Here is a 20684-nt window from a genome sequence, read left to right as displayed (position 1 = left end):
AATACACCATCACATTAAACAACCCTTCGTCTGTAAGATATGTGCTTATTTTGTAAAATTATGTTCGTCAGTACAAGATAAACTGGAACTACTACATAGTTTTTGCTCATTATTCCTAGCTGGATCTCTGAGAGGACAGATGGCGAGAGAGGGATGGCCACGAGGGCGGGTACTGAAGTCAGAATGGGCTTTTAACTCTGTGTGTTTCTGTCCATCAAGAAAACACAATGATTCCATGTTTATCCCAAAGATATTCCTAGATACTTAACCGGAGAGTATTGCCTCGTCGTCCGTATGATGGTTGAGTAGCACATCCACATGATCCGCCTCCAGAGATGCACCTTCTGTCCATTTTGTAGCCCTTTGAAACTCAGGAAGTAGTGGTAAACAAACTGTCTGGAGATCCCTGATGCTCTCTTAAAGTTCAGTGTGTGGGCAAATAAAGGGATCCGGCTCTCAAATCATATGAAAAAAAAATGAGAGGACTTTCCACCATTTGTCAGTCACAGTTATAAATTCTCACGTACAGAACATACCCTGAATGCCTCACACAGATTGAAAAGCTTCAGATCATTTGCAAGACCCATTTAAAGGAGTGCTAAAAAAACTCACTGGCAAGGATCTTTGTATATTTGTATATGTAAGAAGGCCATGCTTTTAGAGATTACACAGTAACAATAAAAAGACTAATCTAATGCTTATGATTTGTTCGTGTGTAATATTAACTTAGAAGCTAATATTACTGCTGTATTATGGATGAGTGCAATAATAAAAAAAGACAGCAAGAATGATGACCAGGACATGTAGCAAAGGGATGTTTAATGATTTCTTTGGACAATGAAATGTACATGTCCATTGTTGATGTATTACAAACAAGAGAATAAGAAAATCATCAACTTGGTGTTGTGTCAGCATTCCCAGTTCAACCTCATTTTCTTGTGTGAAGTCGACTAAAAAATTCAAAATGGAGCAGAACAAGATGTCTGGAGTTTCACACAAGGACTGACCAGTAGGGGGAGAGCCAGCTCTTACAGATAAAAACTAAAACTAGTGAGTGAAACTACACTGCATGAGTATCTGCTATGCCAAGTTCCACTCATGTACCATTTGGCACTTGTGTTTTCTATTTGTGAAAACTAAATGTGGAATAATCCAGTCCCATATTCATGGTGTCATGATTTGAGACAGAGACAAGGCATAGTGCTTCCGGAGTGAGCTGATGCAAACAAAAACAAACTTTGCTGAGAATGCGCACACAGACGGCTAAAGATTAAATAAAATCACTTTAAATAAAAGCTTCATCAAATGACACTGAAATGCAGATGATCATTGCCTTCTTGGCACATTATGGATTCCCTTGCAGCACCGTTAATTATTATCAGAACTGAAGTCAAGACAGGGTTAGGTCGACTTCCTTTCGGATGAAGGTCAACAAACGTGTCAAATGACATTCAAATTTAAATAAAAAAATATGTACCACAGTTCATTCTCAACAAACATGGGGGGGGGGGGGGGGGGAGTTCATGCTGCTAGAAAGGGCAGCGAAGGAGACGGCCAATTTAAGCAGTCAATCAAGAACGCACTTCACTGCACCAAACCTTATCTTTCCTACTGAAGAACACTGAGGTGGTTTGGATTTCAATTATTTGTCAATGTCTTTAAGCATTTGGCCAGATCATTTGTGGATACAGAATAAATAATCCATTAATAGTGGTTTTTACTGTCAAGTTTGTGTTCAACCTGAGATTTTCAAGGGCAGTCATAAAGAAATAAACATTCATCCTTCATGATAAAGTTGTATTGGAAATGTTGAGTTTAATAATTTAAGACTGGTATCTACTGCGGTGCTCGATCTGAGGCGATTTTATTATTGCTATGCTGTTCCGTTTCCTTTCCAGTGGCAAGTAAACCCCCACCCTATCACACGCAGCCCTGTTGAACGGGAATGCCATATCAAGTGGTGAATGTCTTGGTCCCCTGCATCGCGTGAGGATGCAGTGAAATTCAGAATAATTAGGCAAACGAAGGTGAGCAAACTTGATCTGAGGTGAATGGAAAAGTGCAGTGATCAAGTCAAACATGAGCTGTAAATGCATACAACTTCATACATTCCTCCTGTAGCTCACTGGCAGGGCAGTCATTCCTCACGTGCCTTCACAACAAAAACAAAACAAATGTAAGACTTTAATGATGGCCATTCACAGACACAGACTGTGCACTGTGTGTTTGTGATGAGGAGAGGAAGAGAGAAAGAGAGGTGGAGTGCTAATATATCATGAAATGACATGTACTCGATCTATAAAAAACTACCTTGGTACTGAACACGGACCTCTTTCTAACAAATAATCTGGTATACAACATTTACAAAATGAACATTGTAATAGTGTGATATTTATAATATATATGCTACTGCCTTCCTCTGGTTCTCTGCATTTTGAAACCTCCAACACCTCCTTTTGATTGGTACGCAGTGACGCGCACACAGCACACCCGACGAGTAGCAGCCTAATACAAATAGAGAACAGGAAGACTCTGTGGACAGTGAGTACACCTGCATGTGTGTCCTGAGTGTGTGTGTATGGTAGCTCAGCTCGTCGACCAGGCAGCCACAAGTTGCCGGTAGACTCAGCAGTGAAAGGAGATTTAAGAGGGAGTAAACTTCTGGGATACCAAGATTCTTCAGCTCACGTGGTACAGGATGTCCTTATCCAAGATACTTGCACATTTAAGACAGTCCTGATATACTTTAGGAGATAATAATTATTATGATGTCAATAATAATAATAATAATAATAACAATAGTATTAAACATGTGTCAAGGTTATTTCTGTCCCATGGCAGGTGATGGTCTGCAATATTCTGGATTGTTTTGGGTGTGTGTGATCGCCACATTTCTCCCGCCGTCAGCTGCTGTGAGGGATCGGCCTCTGTGCATCCGTTGTACGTCTGTGTGTTTGTCTCTGTGTGTGGTTTTTTTTTGTCAATGAATGTCTGAAGTGAGTCTGGATTTTTTTTTCCTCGATGATCTGTGCTGGTTCACTCTCAGAGGCGGGTTTGGGCCTCTGGGACGTAGATTTCGATGCTGTCGGCGCTTTCCGTGGCCGAGTTCTGTCGTACTGATGCGGCGCGCTTCGCGGCAATCAAGCGTTTCCTGGCTTCTTGCCGCTGTTTGTCCACGGCAGAGTCCACGCTTCTGTCCTTCCCTGCCGACAGCTTGGGCTTAGTCTGCTTCTTTGGCACAGATGATGGAAGCGGCTTGTTTTCATCCTGAGGAAATCATGTCAACAAGGAAAAGGAATAAGGTATGGTGTGGCACCAGCTGAAAACACAACCTGGTGATTAACACTCATTTGTTAGCCATTAAGCATGCCACCTACGGTCTTGAATAACCGACTACTAGCTTTGTCAATAAATGAATGTAAAAAGTGTCGTTATAATCTCCCATTCCAACATTGACAAATTCTAAGGTTTATTTTGAATCAGACTTATGACCTAAAATATACCTCATTTACAATGATGTTGAGAGAAAATCTTCACTTTTGTAAAGCTGACACCGTCAAATGTTTGGCCATTTTACTTGATCTTAAACCATTGCTCACCAAAATAGATGCACATAAACTTTTGGTTGACTGACAAAAAAACGGTACCACTTTACAACAAGACTACCCTTATAAAGGATTCATAAAGGGTCTATAATTAGGTGATTAATTATGTGGTAAACACTTTATTAATCTATTTATTAAGAACCATTTATAAACCATTTCTAACAGTTTTCATACATCAACGCAGGCTCACTATTTGGCAAGATGACTAAGCCTTATATCGGCTTCATCAGCCAACATCCTTGGTATCTGTTGTCTGAGTTGATTCTCCCCCCCCCCATCCATCTTGATGTTTTGTTTATCTCTCGTCTTATAAAAGCTTATTAATGATTTATAAAGTCTTCACAACCTAATTAAAAATGAATTACAAACTATTTGTACACCCTTGATAAGGGTAGTCTTATTGAGTCTCAGCTGTGTGTCTAAAAACTCAAGTTGATGAAAAGCGCCTTGCCCCAAACTTCACCTTCTTCTCTGGTTTTTCAGGAAGTTGCCAGTTGTTGGCTTTCAGTTGGTACAGCTCGTCAAACTTCATGCTGATGTCCTCTATAGAGAGTTGTAGCAGATCCCAGAACCCTGCGAGGTCCTGCGCTGTTGGTCGTGGGTTGGCATTTATGTTCTAGCGAGAGGAAAACGAGATGTAAATGGTTTTGATCAAATCAAAGAGCAACAATCCTATTCCTCTTGCCACACAGATTTCCTGGGCAGCTCCTTGAAGCAAATGGATGAAGATAAATTACATTTGACACCAATCGACTTTCTGAGACGATTACATTTCAACAGGATTGGACATGAAACAGAGAAAATCTGGCATGGCGGGACAATAAAGTCTCACAGTAAATCTGACTACATGAATCCTCCAGGGTTTCATGTTTCTGCCTGAGAAGATCGTTTCATGTCTGGATGTAATTGAAGACTTCGGCATGTTAGTATCTATATGACAAGGTCAGTTGGAGTTCGACAAGCCAATAAAAACATCCAGTAAGTGAGGGAGTGTGTCAAGAGAGGGATTCAATAGGATGTAATGAAGCCACTCACCAAGTTCTCATTACAGAGTCCTCTGAACTGCTCAAACTTCTTTGTGATGAGGAGCTGCGCACTGCCTACTGCACTGCGGATCGTCCCCAGCACTACGGAAGAGAAAAAAAAGCGATAAACATATGGAGGGATGAGAAACATTTTCAGCTTTAAGATGCATAAAAATCAGTCTGTCCCGGATTGAAAACTACGAAAATAAAAGGGTTGGATAGCGGAATCTGGACCAAATAAACGGTGATTTCTTAGCTGTTGTCTAGTATTGAAACATTAATCTTGACATTTAACAATTAACATCCGGCAATTTCCTGAGAAGTAATAGACTAAGTACATCTTAAGGATGATACAAATTTACTTTTTATTCAGCCATTTCCTTCCCTCCTCGTTTTTATTTGCATACCCATTTGAATTCATAATTCAGGTCCACAGAGCAGAAGGAATGATGATCTGATGGAGCCTTGAAATCTAGTGTGCTGCTTGCTCATTCATTTTTAAGTCACTGCAGAGATAGATCTGTCTAAAAGCCTGAGTGGTATTCTGGGAGATGAGAAAGTGAAATGACTGCGGTTCCAGGCAAAACAAAGTGCACTCCCGTCCAATGAGCTTGTTGTGTTTCTGTGAGCTGATGGCAGTAATGACTGTTCATGGTAAACAGGGACGAGACCTATTCCCCTGTCTGTGTGGAGACCACTAACAACGACATAAATTTCATTCTTTATGTTAGAGACATGACAAGCAATTAACTCTAGTTAATTTATTACTGATGTCTTTCCTTTTGTCTTTTTCTGTGACGTTTGATCTAGAAAGATGCCCTTTACAGGAACTGTACTTTCTCAAAAATAGGAGCTATTGGCTTTAAGGCATTACTTTTAAGAACACCAAGAAGCTAATTTAGACATTAATCAAGCAGCTTCAGATCTACATCTCATCAGATTTTTATCTGGATACAAAACTCTTGACATGACAAGTGTAAGTTGTTCCCACATGAATGAATAGTCATTTGATGCACTTCTGTCTCTCACCCTCTCTGACAGCTTGTTGTCTTTGGTCTCCTTCTCCATCTGTTGACACCAGCCCTCCATGCGCCCCGTCTCCGCCTGTAGCAGCTTCAGAAACCAGTTACCGTCTCGGAGGCAAGCTGGTGTGCCGGGCTGAGCATTGTCTCCGGGGGCGATGCTGCAATTCCCGGGCTCAAGGCTGGGATCAGGCGGTGGCAGCGAGGAGGGATCTAAAGCCGGGTCCAGAGTCTCCGCGGGGGAGTTGGATATCCGGGAGGGGGCTGAGGAGTGTTCCATGGCTTTGTCCTGTCTGCTGGCATTCACCGATTGACCGTTGGTGCCGTTGGCTGTGTTGTTTTCTGTGGGTGCGGCATCCTGGGGCTCCTGAGGCTCAGTCTCTGTATTTTGTCTGGAAGCCATGCTGCTGTCCCGGCTGAGACTGCGGAGACATGCATTAACATCAGCTTGGGACAGACAGTTAAATAAATAAGACCATGAAGTGTGTGTCAAACACGTCCCACAGTAACAGTTTGGGGTCACCGAGCTTGAGTGACAGGACATTATTGCAGCTGAAGGTGCAGTATGAACTACTGCAGAAGAGACCAAGCATACAACACTGAGGCTGAGAGGACTGATGCTTCAGAGAGAATGAGCAGCAGAAAAGGAAGCAAGTCGTCAACCCAATGTGATTAGGGGAAATTACAGTGCACTGGAAGAGTTTAAATGCCCAGTTTTCAGGTCACTACGGTCATAACTAGAGTAAAAGGACATCAGCCAGAGCCACGGGCTGCTGTGCGGCTGACTGCTGAATGACCATGACAACAGTGTGATGCACCAGCCACACACGCAGAAGACAGAATGTGAGTGTGTGCCGTTCTTGAGAAGGAGAGAGCTAGAGTGCATTCAGACAGATGAGACGTTGAGGATGAGCAATCGGGCTGAAATCAGTGTCACAAGAATAAAAACAAAAAGGCACCAAGTGGAGCTTTATGTAAACAAATAAATGTTAGATTCAGAATAACTGACCAATACATATTCCTGAGGCCTAACAAACATGGTGAATGTATTTCAATTATTATAAGAGGTTTGCTTTTTCATGTTTAAAACTGTGCATCGTTCACATCTACGTTAGCTTGCTTAAAGTCCTCTTCACTGCCTCTTCCTGTCAATCAGCAGCATATCATGACAGTTTGTGTATAACGTAACCAAAATGCTCATAAACAAAGACCAACTTCATAGAAATATTCGTCAAAAACCCAACAAAGGTACCTCTGCTCTAAATGCAAATAAACGTGATTTATATTACCATGTGGAAATTGTAGGTTAATACATTCATTTATTTACGCCCCTTGTTCGTGTGATGTAGCTTTTGAGCTCAGCACTTTTGTCAAAACGTATGCAAACTGGTGATGTACTGTATGGAGGCATAGAGAATGGTGAATACTCTTTTCAAGATAAGATGTGAAATCACCAGCCACTTCTATCTCGATAGACGTTGAAGAAAAGATTCCATTAGGGGAACGCATTACCATATGTATAGGGTAACATCCCGTCTACTCGTATCTAATACATCCATCTTCAGAGCCCCAGTGCGAGACCTGCGGACCGTCAGATCACGTGTGGCGACCGTTCACTGTTACATTAAATGTGAGTGTGTACTTACGGCCTGCCGTTCTCTACTTGAACTCCAATAGACTGAAACGTGAGGGGTGCAGCCAGGGGGAGGGTTTCTTCTCTCAACACTGGAAGAACGCAATCCACCTGAAGCAGAAATCACAGACAGGCAAAGTCAAATACAGCTGTGGGACGGGGACTGTCTTTAGTTTCCTCCCAGTATGATGGTATTTAAATATAAATAAGACAAGTGTTACCTGAATTCCGATGGAGGACAGTTTCCTCTTGGTTGCAGTCGGCGGTTGCTGTAGGGTGAAGCCAAAGCTCAGGGTGTCATGTTGGGACTGGGTAGAGGTGGAAGTGGTGGAAGTGGCGACAGTGCTGGTGGTGGTGGGAGGAGGGAGGTCACGGGGGGCTGGGACAGGATGTACAGAGCCTGCAGTGGGTGCAGGGGTTGCAGCAGGGACAGGGACTGGTGGGGGCCGGGTCCCCTTTGCCAGACTGCCCGTGCGGATGCTACAGAGACTGTCAGACGAGTTGCTGCGTCCTGATTGGCTGTTGGCCTCGCTGCCACGGTCCTGATGGTCAAGGTAAACGTCCTGGGCCGACTCTGTGCTGCTCTGCACCGTCACCGAGATGAGGGGCTTGGATGTGGTGCGGGGGGGGACTGGAGGAGGAGCCTTCCTATTGCTGACTGCAAACGGGATGAGAGGAACAAAGACAGAGTGCAGAATGAGAAACCTGCTTATTGTCGCAGGACATCAAACAAAAGCACAAGGAAATAAAACTCTGCCACCACACATTAGCCAGCTGGTGCCTATAAAACATCATAACACAAAACCATAAACAAATCTGCACTTTGCCCTTATTGCTGCCACTATCAAGCTGTCTCTGTGTCCTGTAAACCTGCTGCCCACTCTGTCCCTGGAGACTGTCCTCTACATGCCACACCTTTGCAACCATTTTGCACTGGGGACTATCAGAGCAGTCTCTGATCAGAGCCTATTCTTATTACTTTTAGGAACAATAGCACCACAGGAAAAGTCCCATTTATTTCCTGTTTGTGTGTCGACTGCATCTGAACAACCTTTAAGCAACCGGGAGCGTTCCTGCCGCTGTTGATGATTAAACTATTCAGTGGATGTAAAGGTTTATAAAAATCCAACTTTTCCACGTGAACTCTGAGTTTGAATATCCCAACTTTAGGGTAGGAGGGGTATATTTATATCCAGTCCCATGTTTAATGCAGTGGGATTTCATTGACAAAATGAGGTTAGACGCTGGGCTGCTCTCCTGATAATTAGAATCGTCGCGCTTGGGGACCAGCTCTGAGTGGATGTCATGAATCGATGAAAGGAATCTTGCAGTGTTGGAAAAGAGGCCGAACTTCTGCTAAGTCCACAATTTGCTAAATGGTTTGATTGTTCTTATTTCTGCTGTAGAAGGTAACAGCAATTCAACTATTAGCAAAGTTTCATCTGACTTACTACTTCAGTCCCACAGACTCCACTCTCCTACAAAACACAAACATCTACAGAAATCTATCCACAAGATAAAGTTATGTAATGGTACACTTCTACTGTGATACATCCCATAGACTGCACATGTAATAGAAAGATATGCAACATTATTAATGGGCCATAATCAATATGTGTATAAGCATGTATTAAATAACAGTATAAAAACAAAGTGTGGAACTGTATAGTGCGTTTTAACTCATTTCTTGTGGAGCATTTATCAGCTCATTAAGAATTGTATTTATTTGAGTACCATCACATGGTAGACTACTTAACACAACTGTGATATTTCAACGCTGGCAGACGTGCGAACCATGGATTCCTAAATTCTTTCAACAGAAACTGAAATGAGGCCAAAGACAATCTGACTCAGGAACAAGGAAAAGGATGGGTGCTTATTTCTCTCGTGACTGACTGCAGGGCTGTGGTGGGTGACACAGTTAGCTACAGTACAGCACGGGAAACCCCAGGTTTTCTTCAAGACTTGATGGGATGTTGAGTCGGTTTTTGTGTAGATGCTATTTAAACAGCTGGCAGACATATGACTGAAAAAGTTGAACAGCAGACAAATACCTCTCCCTAATAACAGCCTTCACTGACAAACATGATGGATGAAATAATTCTTCTAAAATTAGCTGACCGAGAAAGTAAATTCTAGGATTACCGCTTTGGATAGATAATGAAAACGTGGCGTTTCTTCTCGCCGGTAGTGGTTTAATCCTAAATAGCAACCTAACACCCTGTAATTGTGAGGGTGCTGCACTTCCGCCATCATCATGTGACTCACAGCAGCAGTGAAGCCCTCATTAAATCCCACCAACACACACAAACACGGCTGTGGAATCCACCCCATGAGTCGCTCATGCAGCCCTGGCCTCTGAGCACTTATCCAACCGACAACAGGACATTTATTCCCAAGGAATGAGACACGTCTTTAACTGCTCATAGCACAGATGCATTACATTCCCAAACTGTATTAGCCTATCAGATCCTGCTACACCCCGAGTCTCAACACATGCCGCCGTCTGTCACATTTGCAAGGCTGCACGGTGCCTCAATAAACCGGATATTAACACATGTACAATTGTCACTGAGCTCTACCTGGAACTGTTTTTGAGAATCTAAAATATAGGCTAAATGCAGTTTAGGATCGCCTATCCACTCATAAGCAAAGGGTGCTAAGAGATGGATGAGCTGCTCAGATCCTAGACCTCTGGGGGCTGACCTGGCCTTCGGGTACGCTTCAATCCCATCACAGTTAATGCGTGACGAATAAGGATCACTCCTGTTAAAAGATTCGCAAATATAAGTCAATGTTGCCGAATAACGCTGAGTCTGTGAGGGTAGATTTATCAGAAACAGATCTTTGAGGCTTTGTTTTATATCCAACATGTTTCGTCTTAGTTTCAAAACTAATTCATAATTCAAAAACTGAATTTTGAATTCCACAAGTTTACATGATTCATTTATACTGAACAAGGTTGACAACTGATTTAAGAAACGTTTTAGTCCAGCTTTTAAAGGAACGAATGAATGAGAAAGAGAATTCCCACTGCTTTACCTTTCAAGTTGACAAGTTAAGTGGACAGCAGCTGTCTGTGAATCACTTTGTACAGGGGCCCTAATGCTTCCTCTCACTTTAAAAACAATTAGGATCAATTACAGCCCTGTCAACACTGCTATGATCATCAAATGTACACCAAATTGCATCACTTATGAAAAGCATGCAGTCTCTAATCCAGGATCTGCTCCAGCTCCATCAGCAGGTCTGTCTGAGAGCTATCAGATGACCACTAATGGGCTCCACTGCAGGCTAAAGACTGAGTGTAAACCATGGACTATTTCCAATCCTGTTGTTGTCATTAGAACCGTTTGATATAAAGTAGGAGTAGCTTTTCTTCCATTTTGGAAAAGGCCGCTTGCTGTACTGGTTTGGGATTAAAGACGCTTTGAATACTGTTGAGCCAATTATTTGTGTGTTAATTAGGCCGCGGAGTGATCTTCTTTCTGAGCGGAGACATGCAGTGCAGGTACAACAATAGCTGCTACTGGAGCATCAAGCTCAAAAAAAGCCAAGCACACACCCAGCTTTACAGACAGCATTATAATTTATAGCGGATCAAGCATTGCAAAACTGTGGATATGAGCCAAGTATCATGAAAAGAGGTTGTAGCTAAAGCTCTGTCCAAGATTAGCAGTGTTATTGTAAGACAGTATGGCAGGCTGACAGGCTGTGGGAGGCGTAGACTGAAATATTAGACCAGAATGTGACTTCTGACAAACAAATTAAGCACACAAAGCACACCATTCAGCAAAATCCAAAATTGAGCAGAGAGAGAGAGAGGTTGTCTGTGTTAGATTAACCGCACAATTTGGCATTTAATAATCAAACATTTCCTTAACCAAAGAAAGGATCTCAAGTGAGCTGGGCAATTTATACATTTGCTTTATTATGCATAGGATAACGGCTGAAATGTCAAACATGTCATAACAAATAACTGTAAGCCTAACAAAGGCCAATGCATATGGTGAGGAGGGTTAACAGTTAGTGTGTGTTCATTCAAATTTGAGTCAATATGTACACTTAAATAACTAGTTCATGCCATTTGATTCTCCCTCTTTTGCAGCTGTTCAACGTGATGTTTATATTTTTTGATATATATATTATTTGTTGATACATAGTTTCAAGTATCAGTTATGGACAATAGCTCGAAAGGTACGAGTAGAGAGGGAGCACATTTTTGGGCAGAGCGGGGACAACTTCATAACAGAGAGGGTTATCTGTTCAGACAGAAAGGCATGCAGGCTACAACGTAGCAGACAATGTTGATGTGAGGAAAGGAAAAGTAAAACCAGTAACACAACACAGAACAAAACTAAAAAATAGGGTACACTGTGCTACTGTGGCCGGACATAACTTGAACATATAACCAAAATAAGACTTGGCCTTGAGAACTTGACCCGAATTGAAACTAATTCCCAATAATTCAGTCCATAGTTCATACTTCTGGAGACTTGGTTTATGCATTCTTATCTGCTGTATAATCTGACCTGCTGGAACAGTTATATTTGAGACGATAAGACAAAAACAAGACCAGAAATGCTTTATGAAAAGATTTTCTTTTACCACATGACAGGATTTACATTTTCTTAAAATTGACCTTTGATATGTAATTGATCATTAAAAGAGTTGCAGATTATGTTTCCATCTATTGACTCATTAGGCAATCGAAATGTTGTTTAAGATCATGTGGCATACACTCTCAGTATGACCTTATACCAATTATTCAGGGACTGCCATAACAATAATTGATGCATCATACATGTTTCCGTCTACGTGAGAGTTGTTCTCTGATCAGGGCACGTCATTAGAACAGGAAATGGGTAGGGTTGGAGGATTATACGGTCTAACTACGTTAACTAAAATGCTCCACACACATCATCAGGGAGCCGGTCTGCTGTTGACCGTACTGTGAAACTATAGTTGTTTCGCCCATCCAGTCAAGAGATTACCTCATCAATGAAAGTGAGAGGAAGAGTGTGTTACTGTGGAGGATGACTCACAGTCTATCCATGGTGAAACACCGTCACACCATGGCGTGTGTAATATGGTGCTGTGTAGGATACAATGAACACGCCTTGACAACACAATGAAGCTTTAAAGCCTGTGGTGAGAATATCAAATGTTGAAAGATCAAAGACATTAAATAGCGTCCTAAAAATGAATTTCAAGCCAACAAGATGAGCTGAATCTCTCAACCTTTACAAAACAATGGAATCAGTTAGTATAGGCAATTGTGAGTGATCCTTCTCTTGTTATGTGGTCCTTAAAAAATAAAAGCCCAGTGAAGTGCCTAACTGCAAAGCACTACACAGGGCAGGAAGCTGATCCATTATTGAATGTGTCCTCAGGACTTTGCACATGGTAGATAGCTACTGAAAATAAATGCCACATGGAACTGTGGACCAAAAATAGCCACAGCAGTTATGATATAATATTTGGGATAAGACACATTACACTGATACAACATGTATAGATCTTTAGAGGAGACATTTTAAAACACAGATGGAGTCAAATCATCTTACATCACCACACATTTAAAGGTTAATTTGACCTGATTAAGAAAGCCATGTTACAAGACGATTCAATTCTGCAGTAGTCGGTTTTGACTTAGTAGTTGGACTGATAGGTAAAGCTTAACGTGATTCATTGCTTCCTACATGCCTCTAAGCTCAGATCACAGTCACATGTTGACTCTGGGATAAGAGAGAAGTATCGGTTAACGGTACTTTGCTTTATTCATTAGAGGAAGTTAATCCAAGAGATCACCTGTAAAATAAAGATAAACTAAATAACGTTACTAAGTCCAAGATGAAGCAATGCGAAATATGCTTTATGCATTTCCTTTGTATCCATTTAATAAATGAACCGCGTCAGTAAGTCACGATTTAATCACCTCCAACTTCAGGCTATTTGTTAAGGAAGACCGCCTTTATTACACACTGTATAAGCTTATGTGAGCTATCTCCTGTAACAGACGTGGCTGCTCTGGTTAGCCTAACTAGCCGGGTGCCAAGCTGTCCATAGCCGGGTGTTGACGCCTCCGCTACAGTTAGCTTGTGCTACTAGCCTGTTAACGCTCGTTACGGTGGGATATCACCAGGCATTTAACGATGAGTAACGTTAGCCGGAGGCATTATATAGTGGAGATGGAGGACAGCCAACAAAGGGGAGCTGCTGCCGGTGGCTTTTCGCATTGCAACCACCAGTACAATACCAACCATATTACTGTCTACCTGCCTCGCCTGTTTGCTAACGCCTTGTATCATGATTTCATCCCTTTCTTCATCCACGTTAGCTAGCTAACCTACCATACCATTAGCTCATGGTAGCTTTCCGTTGCTAGCTTACCCACAACAATGACAGTCTAGACGTTGACGCCTAGTCAGCGAAAGAAAGCGACAAAATCTTACTGTATGGCGGATAACTGGTCAAATCCTTATTTTCTGGTCATTCATGAAATGTAGACAAGATGCAGACGGGATAAAGTGTCCTGCCGTAAAGACACACAACGGCGCTGTGAAGAAAAGATTTGTAGTACACGCCCTTGACGACGAGGATTGGAGTCCACATTTTCTCCGTAACCGCTCTCTGCAAGCGATTGGTCAGTTCTGATCATCGATGTAATCGAACATGAACGTGATTGGTCCATTATCTGTGTAACGTTGTTCTTAAATGTCTTTCCGATAGGTGCGTTTCATTTTGTCCCTGGCGCCGCGGGAAAAGACTACACAGTCTTGACATAAAGCTCATACATATTCGACCAATTGTGGCTGCCGTCTCCTAAACAATAGAGCTTTACTTAAATTGAGGCCAACCAACCCAGCTCACTACACAATAGGGACTATCCTCAAATTATTAATTGAGCGCTGCTTGCCTAGTTTCACAGACATCTTTGTTACCATTGTTATTTTTTGTTATATGATATTACAATATGTCCCTGGAAATATGAATGCAAACCCTATCTTTTGTTATTATTCTATTTGTATACTTTCCCATACAGTAAACACATGTGCAAGTATATAGTATGTTAAAAATGGTTTGGCTGCTACACTCGAACAGATGACCTGCCTTTTAATGATTACACACCTCAATGTATGTTGTGTTAAAAGAAACATCTAGACACAATCAGACAACATAATGTTTTTAAATTGGATTAGTTAACAACAATAACACAAAATCACATTGTGGTAAGTCTCTCATATATCTTTCAAAACCAAAACAATAAAAGTATGTTTTATTTTGTGAAGTTTTGTTGGACTGCTCAAGAATAGCATTCTTTTCAACAAACACTAAAACAGCATTCTATGTAATCTACAATATAGAGATCCTCAATGGAAACATTATAGCAGACTGAGCATTATAAACCAAATACATATCATTGGAACAGGAAGGATTGTTAGAAAATGTGTCATAAAACAAACTACAATATACAACTTCACTGAAACACGACCCACAAGTTCTACTGTTCAGAATAGCTATGACAGTATGGCAAATGTCTCACTTTTCTGTGCATTTATTACTCATCAACTCAGAGAGTACTCTTGTTGCCCACTGTTGTTCATTAGCTTTCTTTCACTACAGAGATGATCTCCAAGAAAGAAACTATTCTACCCAATAGGGGAAATCGTTGTTAAATTAGTGAGTGTTCCATCAGTCAATGAGTTGTCCTACATCATTTCAGTAGTCATTTTCAATTTCTACAACATCTTCATTCTGCTTTTATGAAGCAGAGTAAATAATGGCTGGTTTTTAATGCCAGGTAATACCGCTCTTTCTGCATATATATATATTTAAAAAAATCAAAGACTATCTTCAGCAGCCCTGTCCCACCTTCTCTTCACTGGTACTCACTTGTGTTGGAGCTGTAGCTGTGGCCTGTAGTGGTGGGTGGTGATGAGTCTGAGTCTGCAGAGGCCGTATCGTCATCCTGGGAGCAGCCCGCCTGGATGGCCCGCAGGTAGCTGTGGCTGCGCGACCGGAAGCATGTAGGCGCAGGCAGATCCAGAGCCTCCACTGCCTGCGATTCCCCCTCACAGTACGGTACTGAGTGCCCGTAGCCGTGCCCGTATACCTGAAAGAACGTGTGCAGACTCACACGCTGAGGGCAGACGGCAGACTGAGAAATATGCATTTACCAGATATATACCCAGTCGAGGAAGAAGTATTTAAATATTTTACCTGAGTAAAAGTGCCAATACCACAATGCAGAAATACTCACAATGTGCTTAAAAGTATATCACTTAGAAGTACTGATTTCATTTAAACATTCATCCTAAATTACATTATTACATTGTTAGTACTTAAGCCCCAATGCGTAATGTGCATTATTCTGTTGTAGCTTGTTGAAATGAAGCAGTTTCAAATACTTTTATGTAAAGCTAAATAATCAAGCTTGGGGATTGTTCCCCTCCGAAGGGTCACATGATAGGGGGTTGGGAGATGATTAACATGAATGGAAAGAACAAAAACTTTAACTGTCTGTGATCTTTTTTATACTGTGAAATAGTGTAGTGTTACTTGTTTAGGCCTATAAAAGCTGTTAAAAAAACCCTCTGAGATATGTCTCTTATGTTGGAAACAACTTATAGACATCTTAAACATGACAAATGTCCACAACAGTTTTTAATATTTCTTTTAAAGGTTAGTGATCAATATGTAATCTTAATCTTTATTTAATCAACAAAATACAGAGTAAACCTTTCACTAAGTTTGGGAACCATTGCATTCATGTTTATTTATTTTGAAAGAGTCACTGGTAACTGAAGTACATACTATTTTTGAGTTTTTTTTATTTGACTAAATGTATTGAGTTACCTTTCAGCACTGTCTATAGCTGTGAATCGAGATGCAGGTCCCAACTATTAATAGTTTTGGAAAAATGTATGGGAAAATGGTGTGATTATTTTTTGCAATATTCTATGAGTCACTTAACGCAGCTTTGTCCCAGTATTTCTTTGCTGCACAGATTTGTCATTGTATCATGGGAATAAGCTTGGACGCCCAGCACCATCTGATGTGTTTGATCAAACAACGTAAAAAGAAGTAGAAACAGCAGTTTGAGTATTTTTATGTTTGACATTTTGGTGGCAAATATGAACATACTGTCTGTGGAACGTAGACATAAATAATATCCCCTATACATGAACTCATAGAATGCTTTAATAACATTATAGTTTGTTATCCACAAATTCTTTACTCTGATTGACTTAGCTGTCATCACGAAAGAGATTGAATCTCTCAGGATTATTTGTATCATTATTATTTGAATAATGCAAAGGCATGATAAAAGGATGTTTGCATGAGTCCGGTTTGTGATTTTTGCATCCCACTCCAATGTTGCTGCTGAAAATGAACAACGAGTTTCCTCAGGTTTACACGGGAGGCATATGTCCCACTTTGACATTCTGCAAACAAGCTCAAGCATCTCTTTAAAACCTGTAGTTTATTCCCGGCTGGCTCATTCACAGACGTCTCAAAAGACTTTACATTCATTTAAATATTCTCTCACGGCAGATTCAAAATTGGAGAATTGTGTCAATGTATTTTTTTGCTCATTCCCTGGTGATTTGTACTTTTTCTTTTAATTGCTCTCTGGAGAGGAATATCCTACCCAGCTAAAAATACAATACATTTTGTTCACATCATGGTCTTTTTAGTAAAAGCAACATATTTGATAAGATAGGAGACATACCTGCGTGCCCGAGGCTCGGCCCAGTGTGGCAGCGCATTGACTGAAATCATTGCTCCTGTAGCGTGGGGGGGCCTCTGTAGGACTCACCAGGCAGTCCAAGTTATCGAGGCTCCGATTAGTTGACAGTTCTTTCAGGGACGGCAGGGAGCTGTGGAAGTGAATATTATAATAAACCTCTCAGAAGTCATAGACTGGGATAAGTGAAGGCTGTGTTTAATTGATGATATTCAGGAGAAACTTTCAATCACACTCCAATAATGTTCCCTGGGGAATTTTTTATAATTAAATACTGCTGAGATGTGTGGATAGTGATATGTCCTAGGGATTCAAATGGCAGCGCAGAGGAAACAATAGTTTAAAGGCAAAACTGATCAGTATTTTTTCGACTGTCTGATTGATCTAGAGTTTGAAAAGTTTCCTCTGTTCTGCCTTACCCTTCAGGCACCCGGTGTTAGTGAAGATGTGTGTGCATAAGCAGCAGGGTGTGGTTGAGTGATTTCCATGAATTTGCATGTTATGATATCAGGGCTTGAGGAAGCAGGCAAGAGTAAAGTACAAACACACCACTCAGGGTACCTGCAAGGGAAAAGATGAAGCAGGAGGCTGAGAGGAAAAGTACTGGGAAAGATTAGACAAAAAAAGGTGGTGGGTAGTGGTGGTGGGGCAAGTGAGGGAGGGTGGAGGGCCACACTGCCTGCCTATGGATAGCACTGACCTCAGATGCTGCATAGAGCATGCATTCTGTAGTGGAGACCACAGATAATCCTCCCGCATGAGAGCGTAGCAACGAGGCCTGTTCGTGTGGGGTGAAACACATGGCAACGTTTCATCTACTATTTCTCTTTCACCAAATAAAAAAATGATACTGGATTTCATGTCTTGTCCCCTCTCAATAATATCCATGTCTACATCCCAAAATAGCTTCTAATAATTTGTTTCCACTTAGTGCTGCTGAGCATCAACGAAATGATTTGTGACAGGATGCTGCCACCTGCTGACTGCCTTTGGGGACATGAGCAAAACGTTCCCACAATAGAACCAACAAATACCCCTATTTTAATGAATGTAGAGTAAAACAAACACAACTATGGCAAATCAATGAGCATGATAATCAAGGCAATCATTTCAATATGATGCAATTGCTTCTCTATGCTGCTGGACTCACTTGCGTTGAGTTAGAGGCGGCTGCTGCTCACTCATGGAGTGCTGGGTGGCCTTCAGGTAGCTCTGGCGACGGGCGGACGCTTTAGGGGAAGGCTTGGGGCTCCCCTCTGAATCTTCACTGTCTTCTAGGTCCCCCATAGCTTTCACATAGCTGCCACTGCGCATCCTTCGACAGGGGATCTCAGTTCCTTTGCCCCGGCCGCGGCCCAGAGTTCCTGTCCAGTCCCCCATCGGGACCTGGATTACGAAAACACAGAGATAATGTCGTGAAACTCCTAAAGCAGGTGATGGACATACTTCAGGTGTAATCCTGAGATACTTCATGTATTTATGGTTTGTGTGTATTCTTTGAATGAAAAAATATTCACAGCAGGGTTCTGGGAATGTGCATCAATGGTGTTTAGGAAAGGAAATTTGACAGTGATGAACTTAAGGAAAAATATACAATAAGTCAATATGATAAACTAGGGGTCTTAAACTTAAAGACTGTTGGGAAAAAGTGCCCTCTCTCCCCTTTGTTTTACTTGCCTAGTTGGCCCTCTTCCTGATGACAATGGGACCATGTTATTTGATCCCTTAGACATTCGAATAATAAATAAAGTCCATGTTATTAAAATTTTGCTATGTGGCATAACTTCAGACACTTTTAAAAACCTGTAAAAATAAACCAAATCTCTGAAGTTTTGATTTAATACGACACACATTAGGATTATGTGATTCTTTTTAGGAACTAATATAGTGTCTTTTTCACTTCCATTCATTGAGCGTATCCTGAAACTTTTGGAAAAATCTCCAATGAATTTATCAGGTAAATCAGAAACTCCCTTTCACTTAAACTAGATTAATAAAACCCAATGAAATTATAAACATAAACATGCAAACTTACAAAGAATGATGATGAAGATGAATACTCACTGGCCCTCCTACCTGAAGAAACTGTTGTGCCAGGTCTTGGTGGCATGACTTTGTTTTAAGCAGGGTCCTGTTAACTGAAGTCGAGCCTTTCTGCAACACTTGCCTGGCCTGGCTGAGTGTGAGAGTGGACCAGGAGCCCCTCTTCACCAGTATGTCATCCTTGCTTCCTCTGAATCCATCCTTGGATCCTACCTGTGTGGCCTGGCATGCCAGAAACTTGAGGTCACTGCTGCTTTTCGAGGTCTTTAAGCTATGTGCAGAAATGGTGTTGTAGCCCTGTGGGATGTGTCTGGGACCGGCCTGGCTGTCTGACACCGCTCGACCAAGAGTCATCATGGTCAGCGGGTTGCGGTAACCAACAGCAAGAGTGCCAGTTTTGGTAGAGTCAGTGTCCAGGGTGTCGTCTGAGCTCCAGAAGCCTAGTGCATTGGGCCTCGGTCTCTGCTTTGGCCCCTCAGTTTTAGCCCTGTCTCTACTCTTGCTCCTGCGTGATGGTCTACCACCCTCCTCACCGGATCCTGTGCCAGTCGTCCCTCCAGCAGAGCGCCCATTTACGTTGCCTTTGATTGCAGAATTTTCCAGGGACTGGGATTTAGCGAATAGTTTCTGCACAGAATGCATCAGGTGGCGTATGCGTCCGGGGCTCTCGCTGCGTTGCTTAGACATACGTCCTCTGTGAAACTGCAGTGTGCTGAAGCCGTCCCGCTGTAAGGGCAGGTGCCTCTCCAGCTGATCCAAAAGGTTGGAGGGTAACCGATTCATCTTGGCTGCTGCTGCCGAGGAGATGGTGGCTGATCCACTGGTGATCATCGGAGCCCCAGTAAGGCCTAGACCCAAGCCCATGCCCATAGACAAGGAGGTGGAGAGTGGATTTTGCCTGCCGCCCTGCCCAACTCCAACACCCCCAGCCATACAGGCCTGGGAGCAGTCAACCTGGTCCGACTGGGAGGTGTAGTGCAGACGAGGGAAGGTGCTGCTGTTGGAAATCTGGGTGAAGGGCAGCAGACAGTCAGGGGTCATGGCGTTTGGGCTGGTTGGGCTGGTGGGAGAACACTGGTGGAGATGGTGGTCCAGGGTGCCATAGTGGTTTATGGTGGGGCTCAACAGAAAAGGACTGTGAGGGTCAGAGGTTAAAGGATAGAGAGGCTTCTGTGGGCATCCCGCTGGCTCACAGGAGTCAGACAGGTGGCGGCTGCGGTTGGCTCCTAACCCTTTCATGGTGGCTGAGGTGTCGGCCTTAGAACATCTCCAATCAGCACGGGTCTACGGACCTGAAGGGCTCATCCTGCAATGGGAGAAAAAGACTTTATATTAAATATGGAATTCAAACATTATTAAGAAGTACCTCTGATTGGTGGTGATATTTAGTAAGGGAAGTTTATTAGAATACAACTTTTTAAACCAGGCATTTTCCTTTCACATTTTCACAGTTTTCTATCCTAGTTTAGAGATAGATTCTCTCAGGAATGTATAATAAAATAAGCCTATTTTTCCCTTCATTGAGATTATAGTTAACAGTGCATAACAGTAAAAGAGTAATTTCCTTACAATATAAACGCTTGGAGGGGGAGTTCTCGAAAACAT

The 20684-nt window shown here is 42.1% G+C and overlaps 1 protein-coding gene across 1 annotated transcript; it reads right to left on the bottom strand.

Annotated features, from left to right (window-relative positions):
- Positions 1-802: 802 nt before the first annotated feature.
- dlgap4a (discs, large (Drosophila) homolog-associated protein 4a) lies at positions 803-20318 on the bottom strand. Its single transcript, XM_063886476.1, has 11 exons — positions 19113-20318; positions 18187-18422; positions 17737-17814; positions 17022-17169; positions 15182-15401; positions 7507-7943; positions 7299-7396; positions 5647-6074; positions 4641-4732; positions 4069-4221; positions 803-3267 (listed from the first exon to the last, which is right to left on the bottom strand). Exons 1-11 carry the CDS (start codon positions 20316-20318, stop codon positions 3043-3045), a joined length of 3321 nt encoding a protein of 1106 aa, XP_063742546.1. The 3' UTR covers positions 803-3042.
- Between the last annotated feature and the right edge of the window lie 366 nt (positions 20319-20684).

This window comes from Eleginops maclovinus, chromosome 1 (genome assembly GCF_036324505.1).
Source record: "Eleginops maclovinus isolate JMC-PN-2008 ecotype Puerto Natales chromosome 1, JC_Emac_rtc_rv5, whole genome shotgun sequence".
Classification (NCBI taxonomy): Eukaryota; Metazoa; Chordata; class Actinopteri; order Perciformes; family Eleginopidae; genus Eleginops; species Eleginops maclovinus.
The sequence above is the reverse complement of the archived record's forward strand: the minus strand, read 5'-3'. Positions and strand labels throughout refer to the sequence as shown.